Source organism: Octopus sinensis, linkage group LG3 (assembly GCF_006345805.1).
Source record: "Octopus sinensis linkage group LG3, ASM634580v1, whole genome shotgun sequence".
Lineage (NCBI taxonomy): Eukaryota > Metazoa > Mollusca > Cephalopoda > Octopoda > Octopodidae > Octopus > Octopus sinensis.
The window spans coordinates 27,631,927-27,658,951 of NC_042999.1; the positions used below are offsets into that span (position 1 = coordinate 27,631,927).

At 37.5% G+C, this 27,025-nt stretch overlaps 2 protein-coding genes across 2 annotated transcripts in view; one reads left to right on the forward strand and one right to left on the reverse strand.

The window, feature by feature from the left end:
* Positions 1–8,902, reverse strand: part of LOC115209780 (stAR-related lipid transfer protein 3-like) — a 133,906-nt gene extending 125,004 nt beyond the window's left edge. Inside the window, exon 1 of the mRNA XM_036500916.1 lies at positions 8,769–8,902. Within this exon, the coding sequence (XP_036356809.1) occupies position 8,769 (1 nt within the window). The 5' untranslated portion in view covers positions 8,770–8,902. The remainder of the gene's footprint in view (positions 1–8,768) is intronic.
* The window catches only part of LOC115209779 (katanin p60 ATPase-containing subunit A-like 2), a 60,785-nt gene that overhangs the window by 7,315 nt on the left and 26,445 nt on the right, over positions 1–27,025 (forward strand). Inside the window, exons 3-7 of the mRNA XM_029778296.2 lie at positions 5,481–5,647; positions 14,481–14,517; positions 16,999–17,152; positions 18,736–18,867; positions 24,119–24,190. Coding sequence (XP_029634156.1) covers positions 5,481–5,647; positions 14,481–14,517; positions 16,999–17,152; positions 18,736–18,867; positions 24,119–24,190 — 562 coding nt within the window. The remainder of the gene's footprint in view (positions 1–5,480; positions 5,648–14,480; positions 14,518–16,998; positions 17,153–18,735; positions 18,868–24,118; positions 24,191–27,025) is intronic.

Consider the following 27,025-nt stretch of genomic DNA (forward strand, 5'->3'; position numbering starts at 1 on the left):
AGGGTATTGGCAGTAAGAGAGGATGAGGGGCAGAGAGAAGAAAAGTAGTAAGAGAGATAGAGTATAAGGCTAAGGGACAGATTGAGGATAAAGATAGAGTAAGGAATCAGAGGGCAAATAGAGAGGCTATAAGCAATAGAGACAGAGGGAGATTAGGGTAGTGGGAAGGACAGAGACGAAGTGAGGTCTTGGCAGTCAGGGATCGGTTGTCGAGGAACACAGTCGGATTCTGGAATCTTAGGAGCAAGTTGGGATGCAGGAGTTTGGCAGGCTGGATTTAGCAGTATTGAGAGATGAGTGCAGAATGGGACACTGGCGATTCAGTTAGGAATTAAGGTATGTGATTGTGTATTGATACGTGTCACGATGTAAAAGAAAGGAAGAGAAAGAAGAGAGAAAAAGAAGGACTCTGTCGATGTAGTCGATAAAGAACATTGTGAATTGAGTAAAGGACTTGTTGAATTGTAACGTGAATTGTTGTGATACGAACATTGTATAATGTATCGAAGTGTTCTGATTGGACTGTGACGTATCGTGAACATTATTTGATCTGGACTTGTGTCGTTACTGAACACTGTTATATTGTTACATGCATGTTGTTAAATGCTTTGATCTGTGGTATACCGTATGATGTATTGATTTGTTGTTTGCCTTAAATGCTTTGATGTTGTAATCATTGATTGTCATATAAACTAGTTGTTGAATGTAAGCCAGTGTTGCCGTTTTGCCTTGCCTCTCTGTGTCTCTGTTGCCTTGCTGCGGTTGTGTCTCTCTCTCTCCTCTCTCCGACGAGTTTCCATGGCGAGAATATTCGCTGATCAAGTCGGGCCTGTCTGAGGGATTCCATACAGTTTTCGGAGGTCCCCTCGTAACAAATGATGATGATGATATATATATATATATATATATATATATATATATATATACCATAACATATATTTGCCAACTAAGTGTGGAAAAATAGAGAAAATGAATTTGGATGTCTCTTTGAAGGGCATTTCTATTCCATTTAAAAAGGAATACTTGAAGGATGTAATAAACAAAACTAAGGATTTCATATACAGATTAAGATGGAAGGTGCTTTTGGTAAGAAACTTGAACGGGAAAATAAAGGAATTAATCAAGATAGAAGCAATGAAGCAGATATAATTAAAAAACATTTTAAAATGCAATGATACCTACCACCCAAACATCTCGAAGTTTTTAAAGATGAATTATGGGAGGCAATAAGAAATATCAAATTCGTGAAGCAGCCACTCAGAGATCAATACCAGTGGAAATTAAGATCGATAATTTTGGATTTAAAATCTAAACAAAGAATATTGGTTCAATCTGACAAAACAGGAAATATATGTAATTTGAACATTGATCTATACCATTGATCTACTGAGAAAGGAAATCATAAAAAAATACATAATAGTTACGAGAAATACATTAAGAACAATTAATCTTGAAGCTAAAAACGTTATGATTGAATACGCTATTGAAAATAAAACTGAACCTTTTTTTGGCCTTTAAGGCCTAGAATCTCTTTAAAAAAACCACAAGGATACTTTTCAAAGAAACCCTAAGTTACACTAATCTGCCCAGATAGATTGGACATGGGTAAACTTAATAAATGTATTATAGATAAATATGTAGATAAACACAAGAACAAAAGTAAACTTAAACAATGGTCTAATACACTAGAAGCAATAGATTGGTTCATCAAAATAGAAAAAAAAAAATAAATGCAAATTTCTACAGGTAGATATTAATGACTATTACTCATCAATTAACTCCATAGTCTTAAATAGTGTCCTAGTATTTGGTAAAAATAATTCTAAATTGTCTTGGAAAGAAATTCAGGTCATACTAACAGCTCATAAATCAATAATTAAGTTCGTTAATAAACTATGAGCACATAATGGATACACCTGACTGCTTTGATGTAGTTATGGGATTATCTGACTGCTCAGGCCACAGACTTAGTCTGTTTATCATTTAACATAAATTCTGTAGTAAATTTCTTGAAATGGGTGGTTGTCTATATAGGGATGATGCGTTGTTCATCATAAAGAACCCTCCACATAGAAAGAATTATATAAGAAAAAACTCTACCAGTTCTTTAACCATTAACTCAGTTAATTTTTGTTGTGAACTTTAACCTTATTTCAGGCTAAATCCAAAATCACCTATATTAATATAAAAAGTAATCATCCTAAGTCAATTACTAATTGTTTAGTTAATGAAAGAAGAATAAATTACCACTCAAATAGCAAAGATATATTTAATGATAACAAGGAATTATATAATATTGCACTGGGAAAAGCAGGATATAAACAGAAAATTAAATATATTAAGCATGGTTTATATACAATTAATAAAAAGCTTAAACAAGTGCATGAAGGTAAACATAACATAGATAAGAATAAGCTGAGGACTCGACCTATGAATAATACCATAGAAACTGATAACACAGTTAATAGATTACACTATAACTATATATTGAACCAAAATAACCAACATAAAAATAGCGTAGTAGAAACGAAAAAGATAGACCTGAAGACTAACGCTTATCCTGATATTGACAATAACAATATAAACATGCATATATTACACTCTAAGCATACTAATCCTAAAGCAAGTGATGACCATAATCAGAAAAAATATAAATACTATATCAGCCTCCATCAAGGTCAATAAGAACATGAATTTATCCAGCAATTATAATAACAACTTTAGCACTATTTACAATCATCATCATCATCATCATTTAACATATGCTTTCCATGCTAGCATGGGTTGGACAGTTCAACTGGGGTCTGGGAAGCCTGAAGGCTGCACCAGGCTCCAGTCTGATCTGGCGGTGTTTCTACAGCTGGATGCCCTTCCTAACGCCAACCACTCCATGAGTGTAGTGGGTGCTTTTTATGTGCCACCGACACAGGTGCCAGACAAGGCTGGCGAACGGCCATGCTCGGATGGTGCTTTTTACGTGCCACCGACACAGGTGCTAGACGAGGCTGGTGAACGGCTACACTCAGATGGTGCTTTTTACGTGCCACCGGCACGGAGGCTAGGCGAGGCTAGCACAGTCACGATCGGATGGTGTTTGTTACGTGCCACCAGCACGGAGGCCAGTCGCTGCGGTGCTGGCAACAGCCACGTTCAGATGGTTCTCTTATGTTCCAATGGCACTGGTACCACAACTACAAATTCCATTGATGTTGATCGATTTCGATTTGATTTTTTTGATTCTTTGATTTTTGATTTTCACTTGCCTCAACAGGTCTTCACAAGTAACAATAGAAATAGAAATAAAAATTATATACCATATGTAAAATCTTATATATTAAACTATCATAATCCAACTTCTGGTAATAATAAAATAAAGGAGAATATTATCTGGCTGATATTGTCCTTTGCTAAGCAAGTAAAAACAAAACCTAATTAGAGTTATATGTTGAATAATAAATAAACACTTCTCTCCTAATGAAAACAATTATTGTAACTTATTTCACAGCAGACATTTTAAATACCGTAAATCCTCGAGTATAATCCGCATTTTTTCCTCAAAATTTAAAGGCCAAAATCCCTAGTGCGTACTATATACGAGGTTAAAAATGAAAATTATTTTCTAAGCAATGTCCGAGTCTCTATTTGCTGTCCGGCAATGTTTATTCAGACGCATCTTATGATGTCAGGCGCGAAAATACCTTAAATCATCCATAACTTGCAGTTAGCAACATTTATTAAACGTTATTACTGTTATTTCTTTATTTTCAGCACACAAAATGCACAAAAAAGCTACACGTTTGCATTATGTTATATATACAATAATAATAAAGGACGTTACCATATATATTTTTACAAACCAAGGATGTTATATAGACCTCCTAGACTCTGTCATTATAGTTTGCTCATTCAATTGGTCCATTGATTGGTTGAGAACAATTGAGCCACCTTAAAGACTACCATGACTCCAACAAGGATAGCATTAATTCTTTAAAGTCATTTTTGTTTAGCCACAATCTTCATCATCATCCTTTTATTTCCTTCTTCCACACTGGCGAAGGTTGGACAGTTTGACAGCAACTAGCAAGTCCGAAGGCTGTCAACTCTGATAAAGCAGATCTATGATCAAAGGCATTCTAGCCATGACCATCCACTTTTTTAGAAGTATCTATGACCACATTAGGTCATGTAGACTTCTATTTTTTAAATCACTCTGGTGTAATGTGATGAAGGTGGTGGTGGTGGTGGTCGGTGGTGGCAGTGGTACTGATAATAATAATAATGATAATAATAATAATAATAATAATAATTCTTTCTGCTAAAGGCAAAAGGCCTGAAATTTGGCGGGAGGGGACAGGTTAATTACATTGACCTCAGTGTTTCACTGCTACTTAATTTATCAACCCCAAAAGGATGAAAGGCAAAGTTCACCTTGGCAGAATTTGAACTCAGAACATAAAGACAGACGAAATGCTGCTAAGCATTTTGCCCAGTGAGCTAATGATTCTGCCAGCTCACTACCTTCTTAATGCTACTGATGATGATGATACTAATAATAATAATAATAATAATAATAATAATAATAATAATAATGATAATAAATATAAAAATAAAACTATAAAAAGCTATAAAAATAAAACTACTGAATAATGATAATAATAAATGCCCTGATGCAGTACCATGCAGTGGCATTCATGGCTTTTGATCTTAACTGATTGGAAATGTTATCATGTACATGTTTTGTCTTGGTATAAAAAGATGAGCTACAGCAAATATTCTGCACAATACCACAGATTTGCTCGTCAGTTGTTTGACCATAACCAGTTGAGCATGTCCCTTAGTGGCTGACAATATGCGTATTTCTGATCATGAGCAGAAGTAGTTGGGGAGCATCATAGCCATGTGTTGAAAAGAATTCTTTGGGTTTTGAATAATTCACCTCTGGAAACATGTGTGTTTCATTTTCATCATCCTTAAACAACCCTTATTCAGGGACCTTTCGAGCGGGATGGGCTACTCAACCCGAAGAAAATTCTAACTAGGCCCCCACCTGCAAGGTCATGTACTGTTTATCTTGATATGAGATCACCATGTCGCACACATATGGTTGTGATGCATGTGCCTAATGTACCCTTGTCAGATGAGTAGTCATGATGGGTATATTGGGCTTCATATATTTTACCCCAGTGTCACTTTGATGGCATGCACTGCCCTCTCATTCACTAATAATAATGATAATAATAATAATAATATTTCGTTTTGGGATTTGGCTTGCAAGATTCTTTATATGAGTTCGTGTGTTGAAGCATATTCTGTTGTGTCTGGAGAGAGTCATTCTCTTTTAGTGCCTTACAATGTAACACACTCACCGGTAAAAGAGAATGACTCTTCCCAGACACAATAGAATAATAATGATAATAATAATATAATGACTGCAACAAATTAACAGGACCTTACTCACTATGTTTACGTTTTCTCCACAGCTATCGAGAATCTGCTGATTGCTTGACAAAAGAGACCAACATTGATGTGAACCGCTATGAGACATGTGACAATATTGATTTAGAAACTATCCTGATGGACTTTGAGAATTATTACCACCTCAAATTTTCCAAGTACCCGAAACTAACTAAAGCATCTTTATCAAGCGGTTAAGATTTTTTTTCTTTCTATATTTTGCTTTCTTTATATAATTTAACAATTGGTGTTGGAGTTGTTGTTGTTGTTATTATTATGACTTAATATCATTATCATTATTGTTGTTGTTGTTGTTACTATTATTATCATCATTAAGGCAGTGAACCGGCAGAACCCTTAGCATGCTGGGCATTTCATCCATCTTTACATTGTGTTCAAATGCTGTCAGGGTCGATTTTACCATTCATCCTTTTGGGGTCAATAAAATAAGTACCAGTTGAGCACTGGGGATAATGTAATTGACTTAGCCCCCAACCGAAAAAAAAAAAAAAATTGCTGGCCTTGTGCCACAATTTGAAACCATTATTATTATTATTATTATTATTATTATTTTTGAGTGAGAGAGCAGTGCATACCATCAAAGTGACACTGTGGTAAAATATACGAAGCCCAGTATACCCATCATGACTACCCGTCTGATAAGGGTACACCAGGCACATGCATCACAACCATATGTGGGCGACATGGTGATCTCATATCAAGATAACCAGCACATGACCTTGCAGGTGGGGCCCAGTTAGAATTTTCTTCTGGTCGAGTAACCCGTCCTGCTCAAAAGGTCCCTGAAAAGACAAAACAATGTACATGATTGTTATTATCATTATTATTATGCAGGACAGTAGGGGCACATGGCTTAGTGGTTAGGGTGTTGCACTTATGATCTAGGAATCATGATTTCAATCCCTAGACCAGGTGGTGCATTGTGTTCTTGAGCAAAACACTTCATCTCATGTTACTCTATGGTCACTTCGACATCTGATGCTGGTACACAATGTACCTGTTGAGACAACGTGGATTTGATGGAGAAAGTGAACTAATGTGAGGCATGAACATTTGACCACTGAACACAAAATCATTTTTTGTGTAAGTTGTTTAGAAAAAAGCTGAACGCCCATACATTGTCTTCAATGAGAGAGTCCATCATTTAGGATGGTGAGTTGGCAAAATCATTAGCATGTCGCACAAAGTGCTTAGTGACATTTATGTTCTGAATGGATGAAAGGTAAAGTCAACCTCGGTGGAGTTTGAACTCAGAACATAAAGACAGACAAAATACCTATTTCTTTATTACCCACAAGGGGCTAAACACAGAGGGGACAAACAAGGACAGACATAGGTATTAAGTTGATTACATCGACCCCAGTGCGTAACTGGTACTTAATTTATTGACCCCGAAAGGATGAAAGGCAAAGTCGACCTTGGCAGAATTTGAACTCACAACGTAACGGCAGACGAAATACCGCTAAGCATTTCGCCCGGCGTGCTAACGTTTCTGCCAGCTCGCCGCCCAGACAAAATACCACTAAGCATTTCACTTGGTGTGCTAACATTTCTGCCAGCTTGCTGCCTTAAGGTAAAAAAAAAAAAATAGTTTCTGAAAATATCAAAAATGAAAAATGGTTATGACTGGTTACATGGGATGTTTTGTTCCACAATCCATTATAGGCCATACATATGTGGAAATATTTTAAACTTTTTGAATTTGCATTTCAAAGAATTACAAAAATTTTTTTTTTAAATTATAAACAGAAACAAATAGCAGATTTGAACTATCTGTATTTTGAACTTTGACTAAAAACAAAAAAATTTGTGAAAGATAGGAAATTTTACAATTTATAGTGGGAGTGGGGTAAATAAAAAATTTTTTTAAAGTTTTTTTCATAAACATATGAATTTCCATTTGGAGAACACAAATTCACCAAATTTTCAGAAAGTTCCAAAACAAATAAGTTATGAGGGGGCTATATGGGGTGCTTAAAGCAGAATTTGGCCATTTATGTTCTCAATGCAAGTTACAAATGTTTCAGAATGTGGAATATGATAAAATGACAGAAAATCACAAAAAAAGAGAAAATATCATTGTAGAGTTTATTGCTGTTCCAAAAGCACAATGAGTGTATGTGTTATTGTTGGTGGTGGTGGTGGTGAGGGGCAAACATTTAAATGACATGGATTTAAAAAAATTTGTTTTAAAAAGGATTCTCTTCATAGTTTTGCAAAGCATGATTACAAAAAAAAAAAAATCCCAATAAAAGCAGAGACATTCTGACTTATAAGGGACAGCTATTCCAAAAGTCCTCTTACACATATGCATCACCTGTCCAAACCAATGCATTCTCCTCACCTGCATGCCACATTTAATCCCTCTTATACCTAACCTTTCTCTCAACACAGTTGTGCTTTGTCGGTCATGCACACTGACGTTGCAAATCCAACAGAGCATACTACCTTCATTCCTATTCAGCCTACACATGTCCTCTGCAGTCAGAGCCCATGTCTCACTACCATGTAACACAGCTGTTCTCACACAAGCATCATACAACCTACCTTTCACTCTAAAAGAGTCCTTTTGCTGCCAACAGAAGTAGCAGTTCTCTGAACTTCCTCCCAGCAACAACAACTATGCTGACCAATTTTTACTACCAAAAATGATCCAACAGTACAAATGTAAAGATTTCAAACAGGAAGCGGGGAAAATATTTGACCCCATCCCTATATTAATTTCAAGTGTTTCACAAAATGACAAAAAAATATAGAAAAAGCGAAAGAAACGCAGGAGTGGCTGTGTGGTAAGTAGCTTGCTAACCAACCACATGGTTCTGCGTTCAGTCCCACTGCGTGGCATCTTGGGCAAGTGTCTTCTGCTATAGCCCCGGGCCGACCAATGCCTTGTGAGTGGATTTGGTAGATGGAAACTGAAAGAAGCCTGTCGTATATATGTATATATATATATATATGTGTGTGTGTGTGTTTGTCCCCCTAGCATTGCTTGACAACTGATGCTGGTGTATTTATGTCCCTGTCACTTAGCGGTTCGGCAATAGAGACCGATAGAATAAGTACTGGGCTTACTCGACTAAAGGCGGTGCTCCAGCATGGCCGCAGTCAAATGACTGAAACAAGTAAAAGAGTAAAGAGTAAAAGAAACGGGTTCAAATCAATGAAAACCATTTGAACATAAAACGCCATGATTCTAAAGCTGAAAAACAAAATGTTTTTAGCAGTTGAGAGATGTAATTTTATAATTAAAATTAAATTCAATATTTCTATTTTGGGACATATTTCTTACTTACTTGTTCTATGGTAAAATAAGGCCAAAGTTTCCAATGTCTCACTGAAATAATGAAGTTTAGAAGTGGCAATATGTGTGTGTGTGTGCCTTTAATTGCGAGTGGTCAATCCAAGGTCATTGCACAATCGTGCATTGGAAGAAAGAATTTGAACTAGAGAAAAGCTTTAACATTCATAGTCACACACACTTATACAAACACACACACACACACACACACGCACACGCATACATACATACTTACATACATGAATGAATGATAATTTTCCGGGAGTGTTTTATTGTTTTCCTTTTTACTCTTGTATCAAAAGCAACTGCAGGTGTAGTGTTGGCGAATCTCAGGAAGCATGGAAGTTTTGAAGGATGCAGTGCTCCGACAACTAACAACTGATGCCGGTAGTCTGTTCTATACTTCAGCAACTCTCAGTGTGAAAAAATGTTTCCGAAAGTCATGGGAGCTGTGCTGTTTTCTGACTTTGTAAGCATGTCCACAGGTGTTAGACAGGTGGAGTTTGAAAAGGTGCTCAGAGTTATTGTTTGTAAGATGGTTAATAATTTTATGGTTATCATAAAAGAGAATCCATTACATTTTTTTTTTAAAGAAGTCATGGTATATTTGGGATATTTTCGGTTTGAATGGCAGTTTTTAACATAATTTCTAGGTAACTAAAAAATTTTAAACTTTGTATACTGGTAGAATGTGTTTATAAAACATCTCTTTCTCATGGTTTTATCGAGAAAATTCTATAGTTTGTGAGATATTTGTTGTTTTTTTTTCTTCAATTTCTGCAATTTCAACCAATCAATTACGTGTATTGAGTAAAAAAAACATTCTGTGTCGTATGAATATGTCCCTCGTTTAAGAAACAGATTGGGTTTATTTACATTTGTGAAGAAAAAAAGATACCCTTCCCCCACCCCCTAACCCTAACCCTAAAATAGATTGAAATGCAATAGATCGATACTAGGGTCATAATTATGGGTGACAATTTCATGACACCGCTAGAAAAAACTGCCGTTCAAACCGAAAAGATCCTATATTTGTACATTGAAAAAAAGCCTCTTCATGCAAGATTGCTCTATGCATTTCGTAGCATGGGATGAAGATGGGGGGGGCAATATCGAGAGGGGCCCCAAGCAATCGCTTCTTTCGCCTCCCTATAAAGTGCACACACACCCACACACGCATGCATACACATGCATATTGTGTATCCCTATATTGTTCTCATCAATTTATTGCAAACTTTGCAAAAATATATTTTTTTTTTTAATGCTTTTTCAAGGGAGGCAACTTCAGATAACTAAGGGGAATAATCGTAATTTATTTTTGCTTTTTTTTAATCTTGGTTATTAGTTTGGTTATGTTAGCAACAACACAATTGACGAATATTTGTCTTCATCTTGATAGTTATTAACACAATGTTTTGGCTGATATACCCTCCCGCCTTCATCAGGTGTCTTGGGGAAATTTTGAAAAGTAGTTGATATAAACTCCAGGAGTGGCTGTGTGGTAAGTAGCTTGCTTACCAACCACATCGTTCCGGGTTCAGTCCCACTGTGTGGCACCTTGGGTAAGTGTCTTCTACTATAGCCTCGGGCCGACCAAAGCCTTGTGAGTGGATTTGGTAGACGGAAACTGAAAGAAGCATGTCGTATATATGTATATAAATATATATGTATGTGTGTGTATATGTTTGTGTGTCTGTGTTTGTCCCTCCCAACGTCGCTTGACAACCGATGCTGGTGTGTTTACATCCCTGTAACTTAGCGGTTCGGCAAAAGAGGCCGATAGAATAAGTACTAGGCTTACAAAGAATAAGTCCTGGGGTTGATTTGCTCGACTAAAGGCGGTGCTCCGGCATGGCCACAGTCAAATGACTGAAACAAATAAAAGAGTAAAAGAGTAAATATATATGTGTGTGTGTCTTTGCACAAATTTTCACAACCCATGCTGATGCACCACCCCTATTTTCCAGTGCCCCATTGATGGGGCATACACCCCACGTCGGGAAACACTGGTCTAAAATATAATATGCTCACAAAATTACATGAAATAAAATAATTTTGTTTGTTTTTATTAACATCTATTATTAATTTATTGTGTGCTATGTTACATAATTAAACAATATGTTGTAATCACACAAAAACTTTCAAATTACAGTTGGTCCCTTTTTTTCATAATTCCTTTTTTGGAACTGGATCTTAAGTCCCTTGGCAGCCTTTGACATTTTCAATCAAAAAATGGGTTTTCAACCCATTGTTTATATGCTATTATTTATAGCTTTACAAGCTCTTTGAGATCCGGTTCCAAAAAGGGATTATCTAATGTTCTCTTGAAAGTTTATAAATTCTTATGATATCAACAACACACTCTTCTCTCTGATAAAAATAAAGTTTCTTAAATGGATAGAGAATTTCAAAGGACTGCTTTGATCCAATGCTGGAACATGTTATGTCTACAAGCGATGTAGATTTAAGTTCTATGGATAGCCTTTGACCTTTTTCTATTCAAAAAGGGTTTTGAGGCTCAATATTTATATACTCTCTCTTTTACTCTTTTACTTGTTTCATTCCTTTGACTTTGGCCATGCTGGAGCACCGCCTTTAGTTGAGCAAATCGACCCCAGGACTTATTCTTTGTAAGCCCAGTACTTATTCTATCGGTCTCTTTTGCCGAACTGCTAAGTGACGGGGACATAAACACACCAGCATCGGTTGTCAAGCAATGCAAGGGGGACAAACACAGACAAACACATAAACACACACACATATATATATATATACATATATACGATGGGCTTCTTTCAATTTCCGTCTACCAAATCCACTCACAAGTCATTGGTCGGCCCGGGGCTATAGCAGAAGACACTTGCCCAAGATGCCACGCAGTGGGACTGAACCCGGAACCATGTGGTTGTTTAGCAAGCTACTTACCACACAGCCACTCCTGCGCCTATGCTATCGTTTTGTAGCTTTTTTTTTTTTATTAAGGTGGCAAGCTGGCAGAATTGTTAGTATGGTGGGCAAAATACTTGGCAGCACTTCGTCCAGCTTCTTGTTCTGAGTTCAAATTTTGCTGATGTTGACCTTGCTTCTCATCCTTTCGGGGATTGATAAAATAAGTACCAGTTGAGTACTGGGGTTGGATATAATCAACTTACCCCCTTCCTCAAAATTGCTGACCTTACACCAAAATTTTGAAACCATTATTTGTAGTTTTATATGTACTTCAAGATCCGGTTTCAAACAAGAATTATTTCACACTAGCAGTATTGACCAGCTTTGCAAAATGGTCACATTTAATTCAAAGCGTTAAAAATGTTATGAAAACAATTGGTATGTGTTCACAAAGTCCAAACAATTAATACGAAAAAACCCTCCAGGCTACATCCCGAAAATTCATTTCTTTGCCGAATTTCTACAATGTTTACGGCGATTCGTTTTTATATCTTGATTTTTTTTATTTTTCATGCAATTTACGCATGCTTGCACGCATGGTGAACACAGTTCACATCAAACAGCTGACTGAGTAAAGTTCACTATTCAATGCATGCGATAAGGCCTAAACAAACACATTATTGATTTTTGCCCTTGCGAGATGAATTTTGAAACAGAAATAGTGCAGTTCGATTTTCATTCGCCTAAATTTTAAGTGACCTATTTTTGGTGGTTCTACGATTTATTGGCTAGGAGGAGATGTGCCGGGAAGTTAAACACACAGATACACACACATACAAACAAATTGAGTTTTATATATATAGATTTGCACAAAACTTTATAAATTCTTACATCAACTACTATCTTTTATAATCTGAAGAAGTTTCTTTCATGTCTAAAGCTTTTGTTACATCTCAATTGACTGTCAGCACCCACTACATGGACAGCTGGGTAGGCTGTAGCTGGAGGTGTACAGGCATACCCTGAGACTGCAACATCTCCAGCAATTCTTCAATGTTGAACAGGTGTGGCTGTCATTTATCACATGTGTTTTGCCACAGCTCATCCCTTTGACAGCTTGATATGTTTCAAGACCCACTGTTCCAAAAGAAATTTATTTCATGCTCTCTTTAGAAAGTTTATAAAATTCTTAAGATGTCAACTGTCTGTCTGTCTTTATACTTGAATATGCTTGTGTGTGAGCATGTGTATGCTTGTGCTTCTAATGAGTGTATGCATATGTAAATGTGTGTGAATGGGTGTATAAACCTGCCATTCTGTCACCAGCATTTTATTAACATATAACTAAAATCATAATGTATATATATTTAGCAATCACGAATATATTGACCATGGTAGCATTTGTGAGAATAAAATTTCAGATGATCTCAGTAATCAAAATCTACCATGCCATTTGGCAGGCAGTTTTTATATGCCTGGTGTGGTGGCCCTAGTGAAAGAGGTTGTAGGGTGGACAAGATTAGAAGGGGCTGAAGATAAATACCTTCCTCTTTGGCCAATCTCTCATCAACTTCTTCAAGTTTCACTTGCCGAGAAAAATTAAGGTGGAGAGAGAAGGGTTGCCTTCTAGCCATTTCGTTGAAAGGTGGATGAGAGTGGTGAGCAGGATGTGAGTGAATGGCCTGCCCTGAGCATATGCCTGTAAACTGGAGATATGGAACTGAAAAGAGGCACCTACCTCAGAAGTTAGGGCAGCTGTAGTTTTATGAGGTTTTTCTATAAGCATCCCTCGAATGTCTCCTTCCTGTTGATGATTACACATTGTTAAAATGCTATTGCTTTGTTTTTTTTTCATTAAACTCTCACAACATACACTCACACACATTCAGTTGTGGAACACATGGACTAATGGTTAGAGCAGCGGACTCGCGGTCGAGGAATCGCGGGTTCGAATCTCAGACCAGGCGATGTGTGTGTTTATGAGTGAAAACACCTAAGCTGCATGCGGCTCCAGCAGAAGGTAATGGCGAACTTCTGCTGACTCTTTCGCCACAACTTTCTCTCACTCTTTCCTCTTGCATCTTGCAACTCACTTGCGATGGACCGGCGTCCCGTCCAGGTGGGGAACCTATACGCCAAGAAACCAGGAAACTGGTCCTTATGAGCCAGGCATGGCTCGAGAAGGAACAAACAACACACATTCAATGTTTTGTCCTGTGCCATCCATAATGCTTTTCTTGATGTGAACCCTTTGTGGTCAATAAAGAATTGATTATTATTATCATTATTATTATTATTGAGTGAGAGAGCAGTTCATGCCATCAAACTGACACTGGGGTAAAATATACGAAGCCCCGTATACCCATCATAACTACCCGTCTGATAAGGGTAAACCAGGCACATGCATCACAACCATATGTGCGCGACATGGTAATCTCATATCAAGATAAACAGTAGATGGGGCCCAGTTAGAATTTTGTTCTGGTCGAGTAGCCCATCCCGCTCAAAAGGTCCCTGAATAAGGGTTGTTTAAGGATGTTGAACGAACCACCCATGTTTCCAGGGGTGAATTATTCAAACCCCAAAGAATCCCTCTCAACACATGGCTATGATGCTCCTCCACTACTTCTGCTCGTGATCAGAGATGCACATATCGTCAGCCACTAAGGGACATGCTCAACTGGTTAAGGTCAAACAACTGACAAGCAAATCTGTGGTATTAAGCAGAATATTTGCTGTAGCCCATCTTTTATACCAAGACAAAACAACGTACATGATAACACTTCCAATCAGTTATTATTATTATTATTATTAACAGCTGCTGAACGCCGTGCAGGAGACAAACATTGCCGAAGGTAAAGAAATTATAAAATTGCTTTGTTTGCTGTTTATTGAGTTGTTGCTGTAGCTATTATTGCAGTTATTACTGTGCTTTTTACACTAGCTGTTATAGTAGTTCTGATAACAAAGAAGATAGTGACCTCTGTTAATTAGTCATGTATCAGTTAGACCTAGAAAATATATTCATCCATGACCGTCTCATCCATCTTTTATTTAAACATTGTGTCTATATATATATATACTCTTTTACTCTTTTACTTGTTTCAGACATTTGACTGTGGCCATGCTGGAGCACCGCCTTAGTTGAGCAAATCGACCCCAGGACGTATTCGTTGTAAGCCTAGTACTTAGTCTATCGGTCTCTATGGGGTCGATTTGCTCGACTAAATGCGGTGCTCCAGCATGGCCACAGTCAAATGACTGAAACAAGTAAAAGAGTAAAAGAGTATATATATATATAGACTGGAGATGAAAAATGGATTGAGTATGAAAACAAAGTGCAAAAAGATACTGGAGTTTGCGTAAGGATACCTCCAAACAGCAACCTAGGATGAATATCCATGCCCCCCCCAAACCTATGCTTTGTGTTTGGTGGGATCATAAAAGCATTATTTATTATGAGCTTCTCCACAAAACCAGAGCACTTATTCTGATGTGTACTGACGTCAGCTGTCTAATTTGAACCAAAATCAAAGAATTTAGGCCAAAGATTACCAATACGAAAGGAGTGGTGCACCAACAAGACGACGCCCAACCCCATGTGTCTTTGGCTACCCGAACAATGTTACATGAACTTGGCTGGGTGCTTTTACCCCATCCACCATATTCTCCTGATATTGTACCATCCGACTACCACTTGTTTTTGTTTCTACAGTACTCATTGCAAGGAAAAATATTTAACGATTTAAATGAATGTATCTAGATAAATTTTTTTCTTCAAAACCAGTCAAATTTTATGCTGAGAGAATATTTCAATTGTCTGATAGATGGGCAAAGGTCATTAATAATAATGGAAGATACTTCATTGAATAAAATTTATTGAAAAATCAATTATTTATATCCCTTTTTGCATATTAAAAAATGCTCCAACCTAATATATATATCCAGCATTATCATATATGTTCTTCCTTTTTTATGACTATAGAGTGTGCTTTTAGAGAGAGATATTTGCTATTTCTATCAGTTTGAGCAATCACTTGTTGAGTCATGGTGACAGTGGTGGTGATGTTGGTATTGATGATAGAGGAAGCTGTAAAAATAGTTTGCATTACAATAATTCAATCCACTGTACAGAATGTCTTCTCTATAAGCTCTTTGGTTATTTCCAGTAATGATATTAAATATCTACCTGAAAAATAGAACTAGTATTTTCTGCAAGCCATGCTGACTTAATAAACCCAGCATATCTCAACGGAAAATAGTTTTAAAAACATTACTTTCCTCAACAAAATTAGATTGCTGTATAAAACTGCTTTCTGCACTTAAGAGTAATGACATTTTGAGAGGATAAATCTGATTTCCTCCGTAAAAGTGTTAATAGAAATATACCAAACTGTATGATAGGAATCTATCCATGGCTGCTAAACTGTTCTAATTATAGAAATAAAACCGAATGATATGAAACAATTAGGGAGCCTCAATATGCTAGACATAGCAGTGAAATCTCCCTCAGTCACACTCTCATGGTTCTAGTGTCAGTATTCTTTTATAATGCTTTATTAGGATATTAAAACATCCCCAGTATGAAACCAGTATTTTATTTTATCAGCCCTCAATGGATGTATGGATGGATGGATGGATGGTAACAGTGGTCTAAACAGGATTTGAACAAAGAACACAGAGTTCTATAACTGTGTGGTAAGTAGCTTGTTTACCAACCACATGGTTCCGGGTTCAGTCCCACTGCGTGGAACCTTAGGTAAGTGTCTTCTACTATAGCCTCGGGCCGACCAAAGCCTTGTGAGTGGATTTGGTAGACGGAAACTGAAAGAAGCCCGTCGTATATATGTATATATATATGTGTGTGTGTGTGTGTTTGTGTGTCTGTGTTTGTCCCCCTAGCATTGCTTGACAACCGATGCTGGTGTGTTTATGTCCCCGTTACTTAGCGGTTCGGCAAAAGAGACCAATAGAATAAGTACTGGGCTTACAAAAGAATAAATCCTGGGGTCGAATTGCTCGATTAAAGGCGGTGCTCCAGCATGGCCACAGTCAAATGACTGAAACAAGTAAAAGAGTAAAGAGTAAAAGAGTAACTAAGCGCCACAGACATTTTATCCAATATTCTAACAATGCTGGCTATTGAATGCCATGTCTCAAAGGAAAGATACACTGGTTAATATAGTCCAAGATATACTATGTCTGAAAAATAGATGGTAGGTTCATGGCTAGAATGTCTTTGACCATATGTCTGTTGCGTAAGAGTTGACCTAAGTTTAAACAACCTAGGAGAACAAAAACTTTTATGATTCCACTGCATCTATTTATATTTCCAGTGCCAAGTCATCAGCGACTCTTGTAAATGGATTGCCACAGATAAGTGGAGGATCTCGAGGTCACATTTCACCCCCACTTGCAAATCCATGCCAAACCTCAGGAAGACAAAAGTTATCAGCACATCAGACAAAAAGAAATTTTAAAAGTAACCCAGTAAGAAAATCACATTTTCTACCTTACTGTTTTAGCATTAACATCCTGGACATTGCTTTGTCATCGTATGGATATTTAAATTGAAATATTGAAAGGAATTAGGATCTTTTCGGTTTGAACGGCAGTTTTTAACATAATTTCTAGGTAACTAAAAAAGTTTAAACTTCGTATACTGGTAGAATGTGTTTATAAAACATCTTGTGTTTATAAAACATCTTTTTCTCTTGGCTTTGTAAGATATTTGTTGCTTTTTTCTTCAATTTCTGCAATTTCAACCAATCACTGACGTCTATTGAGACAAAAAACATTTTGTGCCATATGAATATATCCCTTGTTTAAGAAATAGATTGGGTTAATTTACATTTTTGAAGATAAAAAGATACCCTTCCCCACCCCCTAAACCTAACCCTAAAAGAGATTGAAATGCAATAGATCGATACTAGGGTCATAATTATGGGTGACAATTTCATATGACACCGCTAGAAAAAACTGCCGTTCAAACCGAAAGGATCCAGTAATTATCCTTGTCATAGGAAATGTCATCGTCATTGAAAGGAAATATCAGTCGTATGGCATCCTTGTCATACAAACTGAAATATCATTATTACATGTAATATGGAATAGAATATCATTATTGCATGAAATATGAGTTAAACTATCATTTATCATCCCAATCATCATCATCTTCATAACCACCACCATCACTATCATTGTTTAATTTCCACTTTTCCATGCTTGCATGGGATTTCGTTGATCTGGATTTTCTGCAGGTGGATGCCCAGTCTTCTAAGTTTATATTCTGCCAGACCAGACATGCTTTCATGGAAGATTAGAAATGAAGGACACCACTTATATTATGGCGATATTTGTTTACGATCGTCATATGAAATGAAGGCAAGGAGAGACAGTAGCACTTACACACACACACACATACACACACACACACACACACATATATTGATAGAAATGGTAAGATAACAAAAGAAAGAAAGAGACCTCGATATTATGCAAATAGAGGAATTTATCTGTAAATATATGTGACAATTATTTGGACTTTTATCATGGCTACTGAATAATCGTCACATATTATATTTACATATATATATATATAAAAAGCACCATCCGAACATAGTCAATGTCAGTGCCGCCTCGACTGGCTTCCATGCCGCTGGCACGTAAAAAGCACCATTTGAACATGGCCGATGCTAGTGCCACCTTGACCAGCTTCCATGCCGGTGGCACATAAAAAGCATCAATCCAATCGTGGCCATTGCCAGCCTCACCTGGCACCTGTGCCAGTGGCACGCAAAAAGCACCCACTACACTCTCGGAGTTGTTGGCATTAGGAAGGGCATCCAGCTATAGAAACACTACCAGATCAGACTGGAGCCTGGTGCAGCCTTCTGGCTTCCCAGATCCCAGTCGAACCGTCCATCCCATGCTAGCATGGAAAACGGGTGTTAAAAGATGATGATGATGATGATGATATATACATAGATATATTGAAGTTTTGTGCTAGAAAATATGTATGTATGTAAGTATGTATGCCTGCATATTTATTTATTGCTTCTACTTTTTTAAAGACTATTGGTCAAGTCGCAAAGCAGAGTTCAGAAGATAAAGGTGACCTCCAGCTCATTGCTACAAATGTCGCTTCAAGTCAAAAGCAAGAGCAAAACAAAGAAAGTGGGCAAATAAAGGACAGACATCTACAGGTAAGAGACATAAAATCCTAACACCTCTTCCCTGTTACCTTTGCATTTGTCTTTGTCTTTTACCGTAACCTTGGATCAAATGAGGGAAAATTGGTAAACAGAAATTGCATGGCAACCCTTCGAGAGAATTGCTCTTGTATTTTTGAAGATTTTAATTGGTCACCCTTTCATTGGAAGCACTCCGTCGGTAACGACGATGAGGGTTCCGGTTGATCCGATCAACGGAACAGCCTGCTTGTGAAACTAACGTGTAAGTGGCTGAGCACTCCACAGACACGTGTACCCTTAACGTAGTTCTCGGGGATATTCAGCGTGACACAGAGAGTGACAAGGCTGGCCCTTTGAAATACAGGTACAACAGAAACAGGAAGTAAGAGTGAGAGAAAGTTGTGGTGAAAGAGCACAGCAGGGATCACCACCATCCCTGCCGGAGCCTCGTGGAGCTTTTAGGTGTTTTCGCTCAATAAACACTCACAACGCCCGGTCTGGGAATCGAAACTGTGATCCTACGACCGCGAGTCTGCTGCCCTAACCACTGGGCCATTGTGCCTCCACTCACCCTTTCATTACTGCATTATTGTTGAAATACACTACCCTTGTCTTAATTAATTTTAAAGATAATGAGGAATTTATTAAAATAGCTCTGTCACTTTTAAGCTGGTATTTCGAACAGAAATTAACATAACATTTTGATGGAAGTTTTCAATTTTGATTATTTTCAAAATAGAGAATTTATATCATGAAACTAGGGGTGGTCTCAGGTGGGTTGGTATCAAAAGGGATAACAACAATACCTGGCGCTAGGGCTATGTATTCCTCTTAACCCTTTTGCATTCAGATTACTCTGCCAAAGGTAATGCTTTTTTTTTTAACTTACATTGTTTTAGATTCATCATGCATTATCTCATATCTCATCATCATCATCCTCATCCTCATCATCATCATCATCATCATTTTCATGCTGGCGTGGGTTGGATGGTTTAATCAGAGCTGGCTAGCGGGAAAGCTGCACCAGGTTCTAGTTTCATTTTGGCTTTGTTTCAATGCCTAATTTCCCTTCCTGACACCAACCACTTTACACTTATGTGTTGGGTGCTTTTAACATTGCACCAGCATGAGCGCTTCTACATGGCACCGGCTCAGGACTCTTGCAGGCCAATCCTCTTCACCAGTGGCTTTAACACTTCTGTTGCGGACGGCAGGTCTTCTTGAGTACAGCAAGGTACTGAATATTTCAGTCCTTTGTCATCTTCTCTGAAACGTTCATTGTCCTGGGAGTCATCCTTCAGGACCTCATCTCATGTCTTCCTTGGTCTCCCTCTTCCACGAGTTTCATCCACTTTGAGAGATTGGCACTTCTTTATGGAGTTGTCGCCATCCATCGGCATCAGATGACCAAACCAGCACAGTTTTCTCTCTTGCACACTGCCTCTTATTCTTTTTATGCCTAACTTCTCTCTCATTACACTAGCACTCTGTTGTACATGTACACATACATTACACTTTAACAATATGAACCAATGTAAGAATCTCTGCACAGTCGCTTAGCTAGAAATAGAAGCTAAATTTCCACTAATTATGCTCTACCATATTAAAAAAGGACAGATTAGATAACATAGTTCTAGGTAAAATAGAAAAACAAATGGGATCTTTAAGCATAGGTCTGCTGGGTCAGGGTTGACCCAGTGTTAAAGGACAAAGAGTAGTTCCTGGCTCATAAGGGCCAGTTTCTTGGCATATAAGTTCCCCACCTGGACGGGACGCCGGTCCATCGCAGGTGAACTGCAAGATGCAGGAGGAAAGAGTGAGAGAAAGTTGTGGCAAAAGAATCAACAGAAGTTCGCCATTACCTTCTGCCGGAGCCACTTGGAGCTTAGGTGTTTCGCTCATAAACACACACATCGCCTGGTCTGAGATTCGAACCCGTGATCCCTCGACTGCGAGTCCGCTGCTCTAACCACTAGGCCATCTGCCTCCACACACAGAGTAGTGATTGATTATTATTTTAGATTAACTAAAATAATAAAGCAGATTACAACATATCCACAGTGGTGTCAATATTTTAGCTCATATGTGTAGGCATAGATGTAGGGTAAGAAGTTTGCTACTCAGCCACATGATTTCAGGTTCAGTTCTACTGTGTGGTCCCTTGGGTGGGTGTCTTCTACTACTGCCTTGGGATGAATAAAGCCTTGTGAGTGGATTTGGTAAATGGAAACTGAAAGAAGACTGTTGTATATGAACTTATCTATGTGTGTGCATGTCTTTGTGTCTGTGCTTGATCCTCACCCCCATTTGACAACTGGTGCTGATATGTTTATGTTCCTGTAATCTAGCAGTTCAGCAAAAAGGACTGATAGAATAAGTTACAAACTTAAAAAGCAAAATAAGTATTGGGATTGATTTATTCGACTAAAAATTCTTCAAAGGCCGGGACCAGCAATGCTGCCGTCTAACGACTGAAACAAGTAAAAGATGTATGTAAACATAAGTGTATGTATGTATATGTATGTGTGTGTGTGTGTATGTGTGTGCATGGAAATGTGATACTGTCTCTTTGCCTTGACAATCTCAATTCCCTTCATTTCCAAACATCCATAAAAAAATATTTCTGGTCATGGGGAAATATTATCTTGCCTGGAAACAGGTGAAGGTTGGTGGCAGAAAGGACATCTCCAGCTAAAAAAAATACACCTCAACAAAACTCTGTCTGATCCATGCGAGCGTGGAAAAGCGGACAAGGAAACCAATGATGATGATGATGATAAATAATTCATAATAAACAGACTGCATCTTTAACAATTGCTTTTAGGCCATTGAATTATAAATATTACTAATCTACAATTCATGATGTGTCTTTGTGTGTTATAGAAAACTATAGAACAAAATCAAAAAGATAATCAAAATCTTTGAAATAATGGAACAAGTTTGAATGCTATGCTTTAATCCTTTAGTATTTTGTTATATCGCTAAACTACACAGTGGCTGTGTGAGCTACGAAATCCTTGCTGCCACTGTTATATATATGTATATGTATGGATGTATGTGCGTGTGTATACATACATACATATATATATATATGGCTGGCTTCCGTGCCGGTGGCACGTTAAAAGCACCTACCAATCGTGGCCAATGCCAGACCCCCCTGGCACCTGTGCAGGTGGCACGTAAAAAGCACCCACTACACTCGCGGAGTGGTTGGCGTTAGGAAGGGCATCCAGCTGTGGAAACACTGCCAGATCAGACTGGAGCCTGGTGCAGCCCTGGCTTCCCAGACCCCGGTCGAACCGTCCAACCCGTGCTAGCGCAGAAAACGGACGTTTAAACGATGATGATGATGAATATATATATATGCAAGCATGACTATGTGGTAAGAAACTTGCTTCCCACCACATAGTTCCAGGTTCAATTCCACTGTGTGGCAGCTTGGGCAAGTGTCTTCTGCTATAGCCTTGGGATGAATAAAGCCTTGTGAGTGGATTTGGTAGATGGAAACTGAAAGAAGACTGTTCGGATTATCTCTACTCAGCTTCTCGACATCTAGACTTCTCCTTCTATATCTCTCTCTCTTACTCTTACTCTTACTCTTTTATTTCAGTCATTTGACTGTAGCCATGCTGGAGCACCGCCTTTTAGTCGAGCAACTCGACCCCGGGACTTACTCTTTTGTAAGCCCAGTACTTATTCTATCGGTCTCTTTTGCCAAACCGCTAAGTGACGGGGACATAAACACATCAGCATCGGTTGTCAAACGGTGTTGGGGGGGGGGGACAAACACAGGCACACAAACACACACACGCATATATATGTATATATATATATATATATATACATATATACGATGGGCTTCTTTCAGTTTCCGTCTACCGAATCCACTCACAAGGCTTTGGTCGGCCCGAGGCTATAGTAGAAGACACTTGCCCAAGGTGCCACATAGTGGGACTGAACCCAGAACCATGTGGTTCGTAAACAAGCTACTTACCACACAGCCACTCCTTATGTATTGGGCTAGCCTACTTCATCGTCTGGGGGCATTAACAAAACACATTTAAACTGGCATATCCAGACGAAATGTTCTTCCTGTGTCATGTTCAAACCTGCCAGGTCTAGCTCCTCACATCTTCCTTACAATGTCATTCTAAAAGTAAGCACTCACATGATCGAAATCTCAAAGCTTACAAGCAAGATTAATTTGAAACAATGTGAATAAATATGCATTAAATTTGATGGAGTAATCTGAATGCTAAAGAGTTAAACTAACTTAATTATGGGATGAAATCAAAGATATAATAAAAAATCTCTAACATAATGATACAGTGCTATGAAAAATCTAGAGATCTATGCATCAAAATAAATTTAAGAATAGTTGTAAAATGTGGAATTCTGACAAGTCTTGCTTGTACAAAATAAATCAAATTACATGTTCAACAGGTGCACTGTATTTTACTTTATTGAATAATAAACAGTAAATCAGGTTACTACATGTCCAGCATGTGCTTGCTCATTTGATTTTAGGACCACGTAAACTATGAAAGGTAGAAGCACGTGGCTTAGTGGTTAGGGTGTTAGCACCATGATCGTAAGATTGTGGTTTTGATTCCTGGACTGGGCGACTTGTTGTGTTCTTGAGCAAAACACTTCATTTCACGTTGCTCCAGTCCACTCAGCTGGCAAAAATGAGTAATGCTGCGATGGACTGGCGTGCCATCCAGCTTGGGAACACATACGCCATAGAAACCAGGAAACCGGGCTCATGAGCCTGGCTAGGCTTTAAAAAGGGCGCAGTTGGTGGAGGTGCAAAGGCCCAGTGGTTAGGGCAGCGGACTAGCGGTTGGAGGATCGCGGTTTTGATTCCTAGACCGTGCATTGTGTTTGTTTATTGAGCGAAAACATCTAAAAGCTCCACGAGGCTCTGACAGGGGGTAGTGGTGACCCCTGTTGTACTCTTTCACCACAACTTTCTCTCACTCTCTCTTCCTGTTTCTTGAGTAATGCTGCGATGGACTGGCATTCTGTCCAGCTGGGTGGGCGGGGAACACATACACCGCAGAAACCTGGAAACCGGGCCCATGAGCCTGGCTAGGCTTAAAAAGGGTGAAATAGATAATAATAAACTATGAAAGAACTTTATATCTACTTTTACAATCCTCAAACCAACTGAAGCATTACAAACTTTTGTTCACTCTGTTTATATAATATTAAGTAATGTTTTCTACCTGTTTTTTTTTTTTCTTTTTAAATTATTGAGCAGATCATTGATTTTCGAGCGTTATTGAATGGTGCAACAAAGCTAAGTCTTGATGATAACTTGGAAGCTTCACCTGTAAGTTGGTGTTGTTGTTGTTGTTGGTGTTGGTGTTGTTATTGTTGTTGCTGCTGCTACTGTTGTTGCTCTTTGTATTTAACTTATTTCTCTTCAAACATATAGATGTTTTTAACAAACTTCTCCAGAATTGTTGGGTTGATACAAAGGTTTTAGGAACTGATAGGCAGTGAGCTGGCAGAAATGTTAGCACGCCAGGCGAAATGCGTAGCCGTATTTCGTCTGCCGTTACGTTGTGAGTTCAAATTCTGCCAAGGTCGACTTTGCCTTTCATCCTTTCGGAGTCAATAAATTAAGTACCAGTTACACACTGGGTCGATGTAATCAACTTAATACCTATATCTGTCCTTGTTTGTCCCCCTCTATGTTTAGCCCCTTGTGGGTAGTAAAGAAATAGGTATTTCGTCTGCCATTACGTTGTGAATTCAAATTCTGCCGAGGTCGACTTTGCCTTTCATCCTTTCGGGGTCGATAAATTAAGTACCAGTTATGCACTGGGGCCAATATTATCGACTTAATCTGTTTGTCTGTCCTTGTTTGTCCCCTCTGTGTGTAGCCCCTTGTGGGCAGTAAAGAAATAAGGAACTGATACAACTACTGCTACTACTACTACTACTTCTACTTCTACTACTACTACTACTACTACTACTACTACTACTACTACTACTACCATGCCTATACTGTTATGGCAGCTGCTGCTCCTTGAGTTAATGAGAAATTTTCTATGCGGGCGCTTTATCTACTAAAAATAGCAGCCAAATACCCCTCAGTTTATACCTTTATTGTCTTAATGGATGTAGTCACAGATATCAACTATGTCTAATAAAAACAAATGATATGGCCATGATTGGAATGCCCTTAATCAGGGGTCACTTTGGGCTACATTAAATCGTACTGCTGCTGATTTAATCAACATCCACTTTTCCATGCTCTCATGAGTTGGACAGAATTTGTTAAGTGGATTTTCTACAGTAAGCTGCTCTTCTTGTAACCAGCCTCCACTTGCTTCCAAGTAAGGTAATATTTCCCCATGGCTAAATTTGTATTTATGGAAGACTGGAAAGAAAAGACAATGCTTGTAAGACACTGACACTCACAACTTTTGTTCTATGTCAAGGCAAAGAGAAAGTAAAACACACACACACACACACACACTGACTTTTACATGGATCTAATCAGGATTTGAATCAATCAAATGCCTGTAATGAGTCAAAGCAGGTAACTGATTGTTTATAGACATGCTTATATACTTATAAAACCCTGAGTAATGACCATGTGGTTAATTAACTATTTATCTTCATATCTATACTCTACATAATGTATTGAGTGCTTTTGTATTTTTTGCTCACACTCATACATAATACATATCTATTTATTAATCTATATTTATATATTTTCTGTATATACAGATGCATATGTTGCTATCTGTATAATTTAAGTGTTTATTTCTAGTTGCGTTGTTAGTTCAGCTTCTCTGTGTTTATTCATACTGATATATATATATATATATATATATATATATATATATATATATATATATATATACTTATATATATATATATATAATATATATATATATATATATATATATACTTATATATATATATATACTTATATATATATATATATACTTATATATATATATATATACTTATATATATATATATATATACATATATATACATATATATATATATATGTATGTATGTATGTATGTATGTATGTATGTATGTATGTATGTATACAGTGTTACACTATCCAAACATACATACATACAATGAATTTGTTGTCTAAGAAGGTGATTTTCTGTGAATCATTTCATATTGCTGATAATTCAAATAATTAAAGTTGGGAAGCAGTATGATAATACATGAGCAAAAATATTTGTATACAATCTAAATATGTTTATACAAAAAATATGTTTGGTTGCCATAACAATGTTGCAAAATATATTACACATTCATCAATAATATTAATACACTAACTTTTTGTTTTTGTACGTACCTGTTGTGTGTGTCACACTTCTTTGAAGTGGTAAAGCGAGAGAGAGGTGGATAGAGAGGAAGTAAGAGAAAAGGCGAGAGAGAGAAAGGGAGTTAGTGAGAGAGTGAGAGAGAGAGTGAAAGAGACAGTGTGTAGTGATGAGACAGTGAGTGGTGATGGTGTTCGTTTTGTGTTTTTAAATGTTTATCACATCACAAGAGAAGTAGATACATAGATACATATACACATTGTTAAATCAAAAGTGGGAGAGAAGAGTGACACAAAGGAAGTGAAAGAGAAAGAAAGAAAGTGAGAGAGACAATAGATACATAAATCCAAAGAAAAGTTCATAGATACATACACACAGTAAATATTAGATGTCAATTTCACTTTTCATTACCACACGAGGATAAAATTAACTTACAAATGGCTGGGTATTCTTCAGACATGCATAACATTAATGTAGTTCTCAGGGAGATTCAACCTCACACAGAATATAACAAGGTTGGCTCCTTTGAATTAGTGCTACAACTCGAGACATGTATATATGAATGTATTTATGTGTATGTGTATAGTATTGGTTGGTTAAAACATGTTTGCAATAATAAGTGTCATGTGGTGGAAATAAGCACAATTACCAAACTTTCATTCATAAATCCATTTATTATTTCATTCTTTATCATTTCAATTTGTACATTTGTACCCAGAAATTTTCAACAACAGCACACCAGAAGAAATGGAAAAACAAGTAATTTTATCTCCTAAAAATTCTGACTGTCTTACAATAAATGAAAAAGTTCTTAATATTATGTCAGAGGCACTTAAAACATACTTAAGGGCAGATTCAGTGTC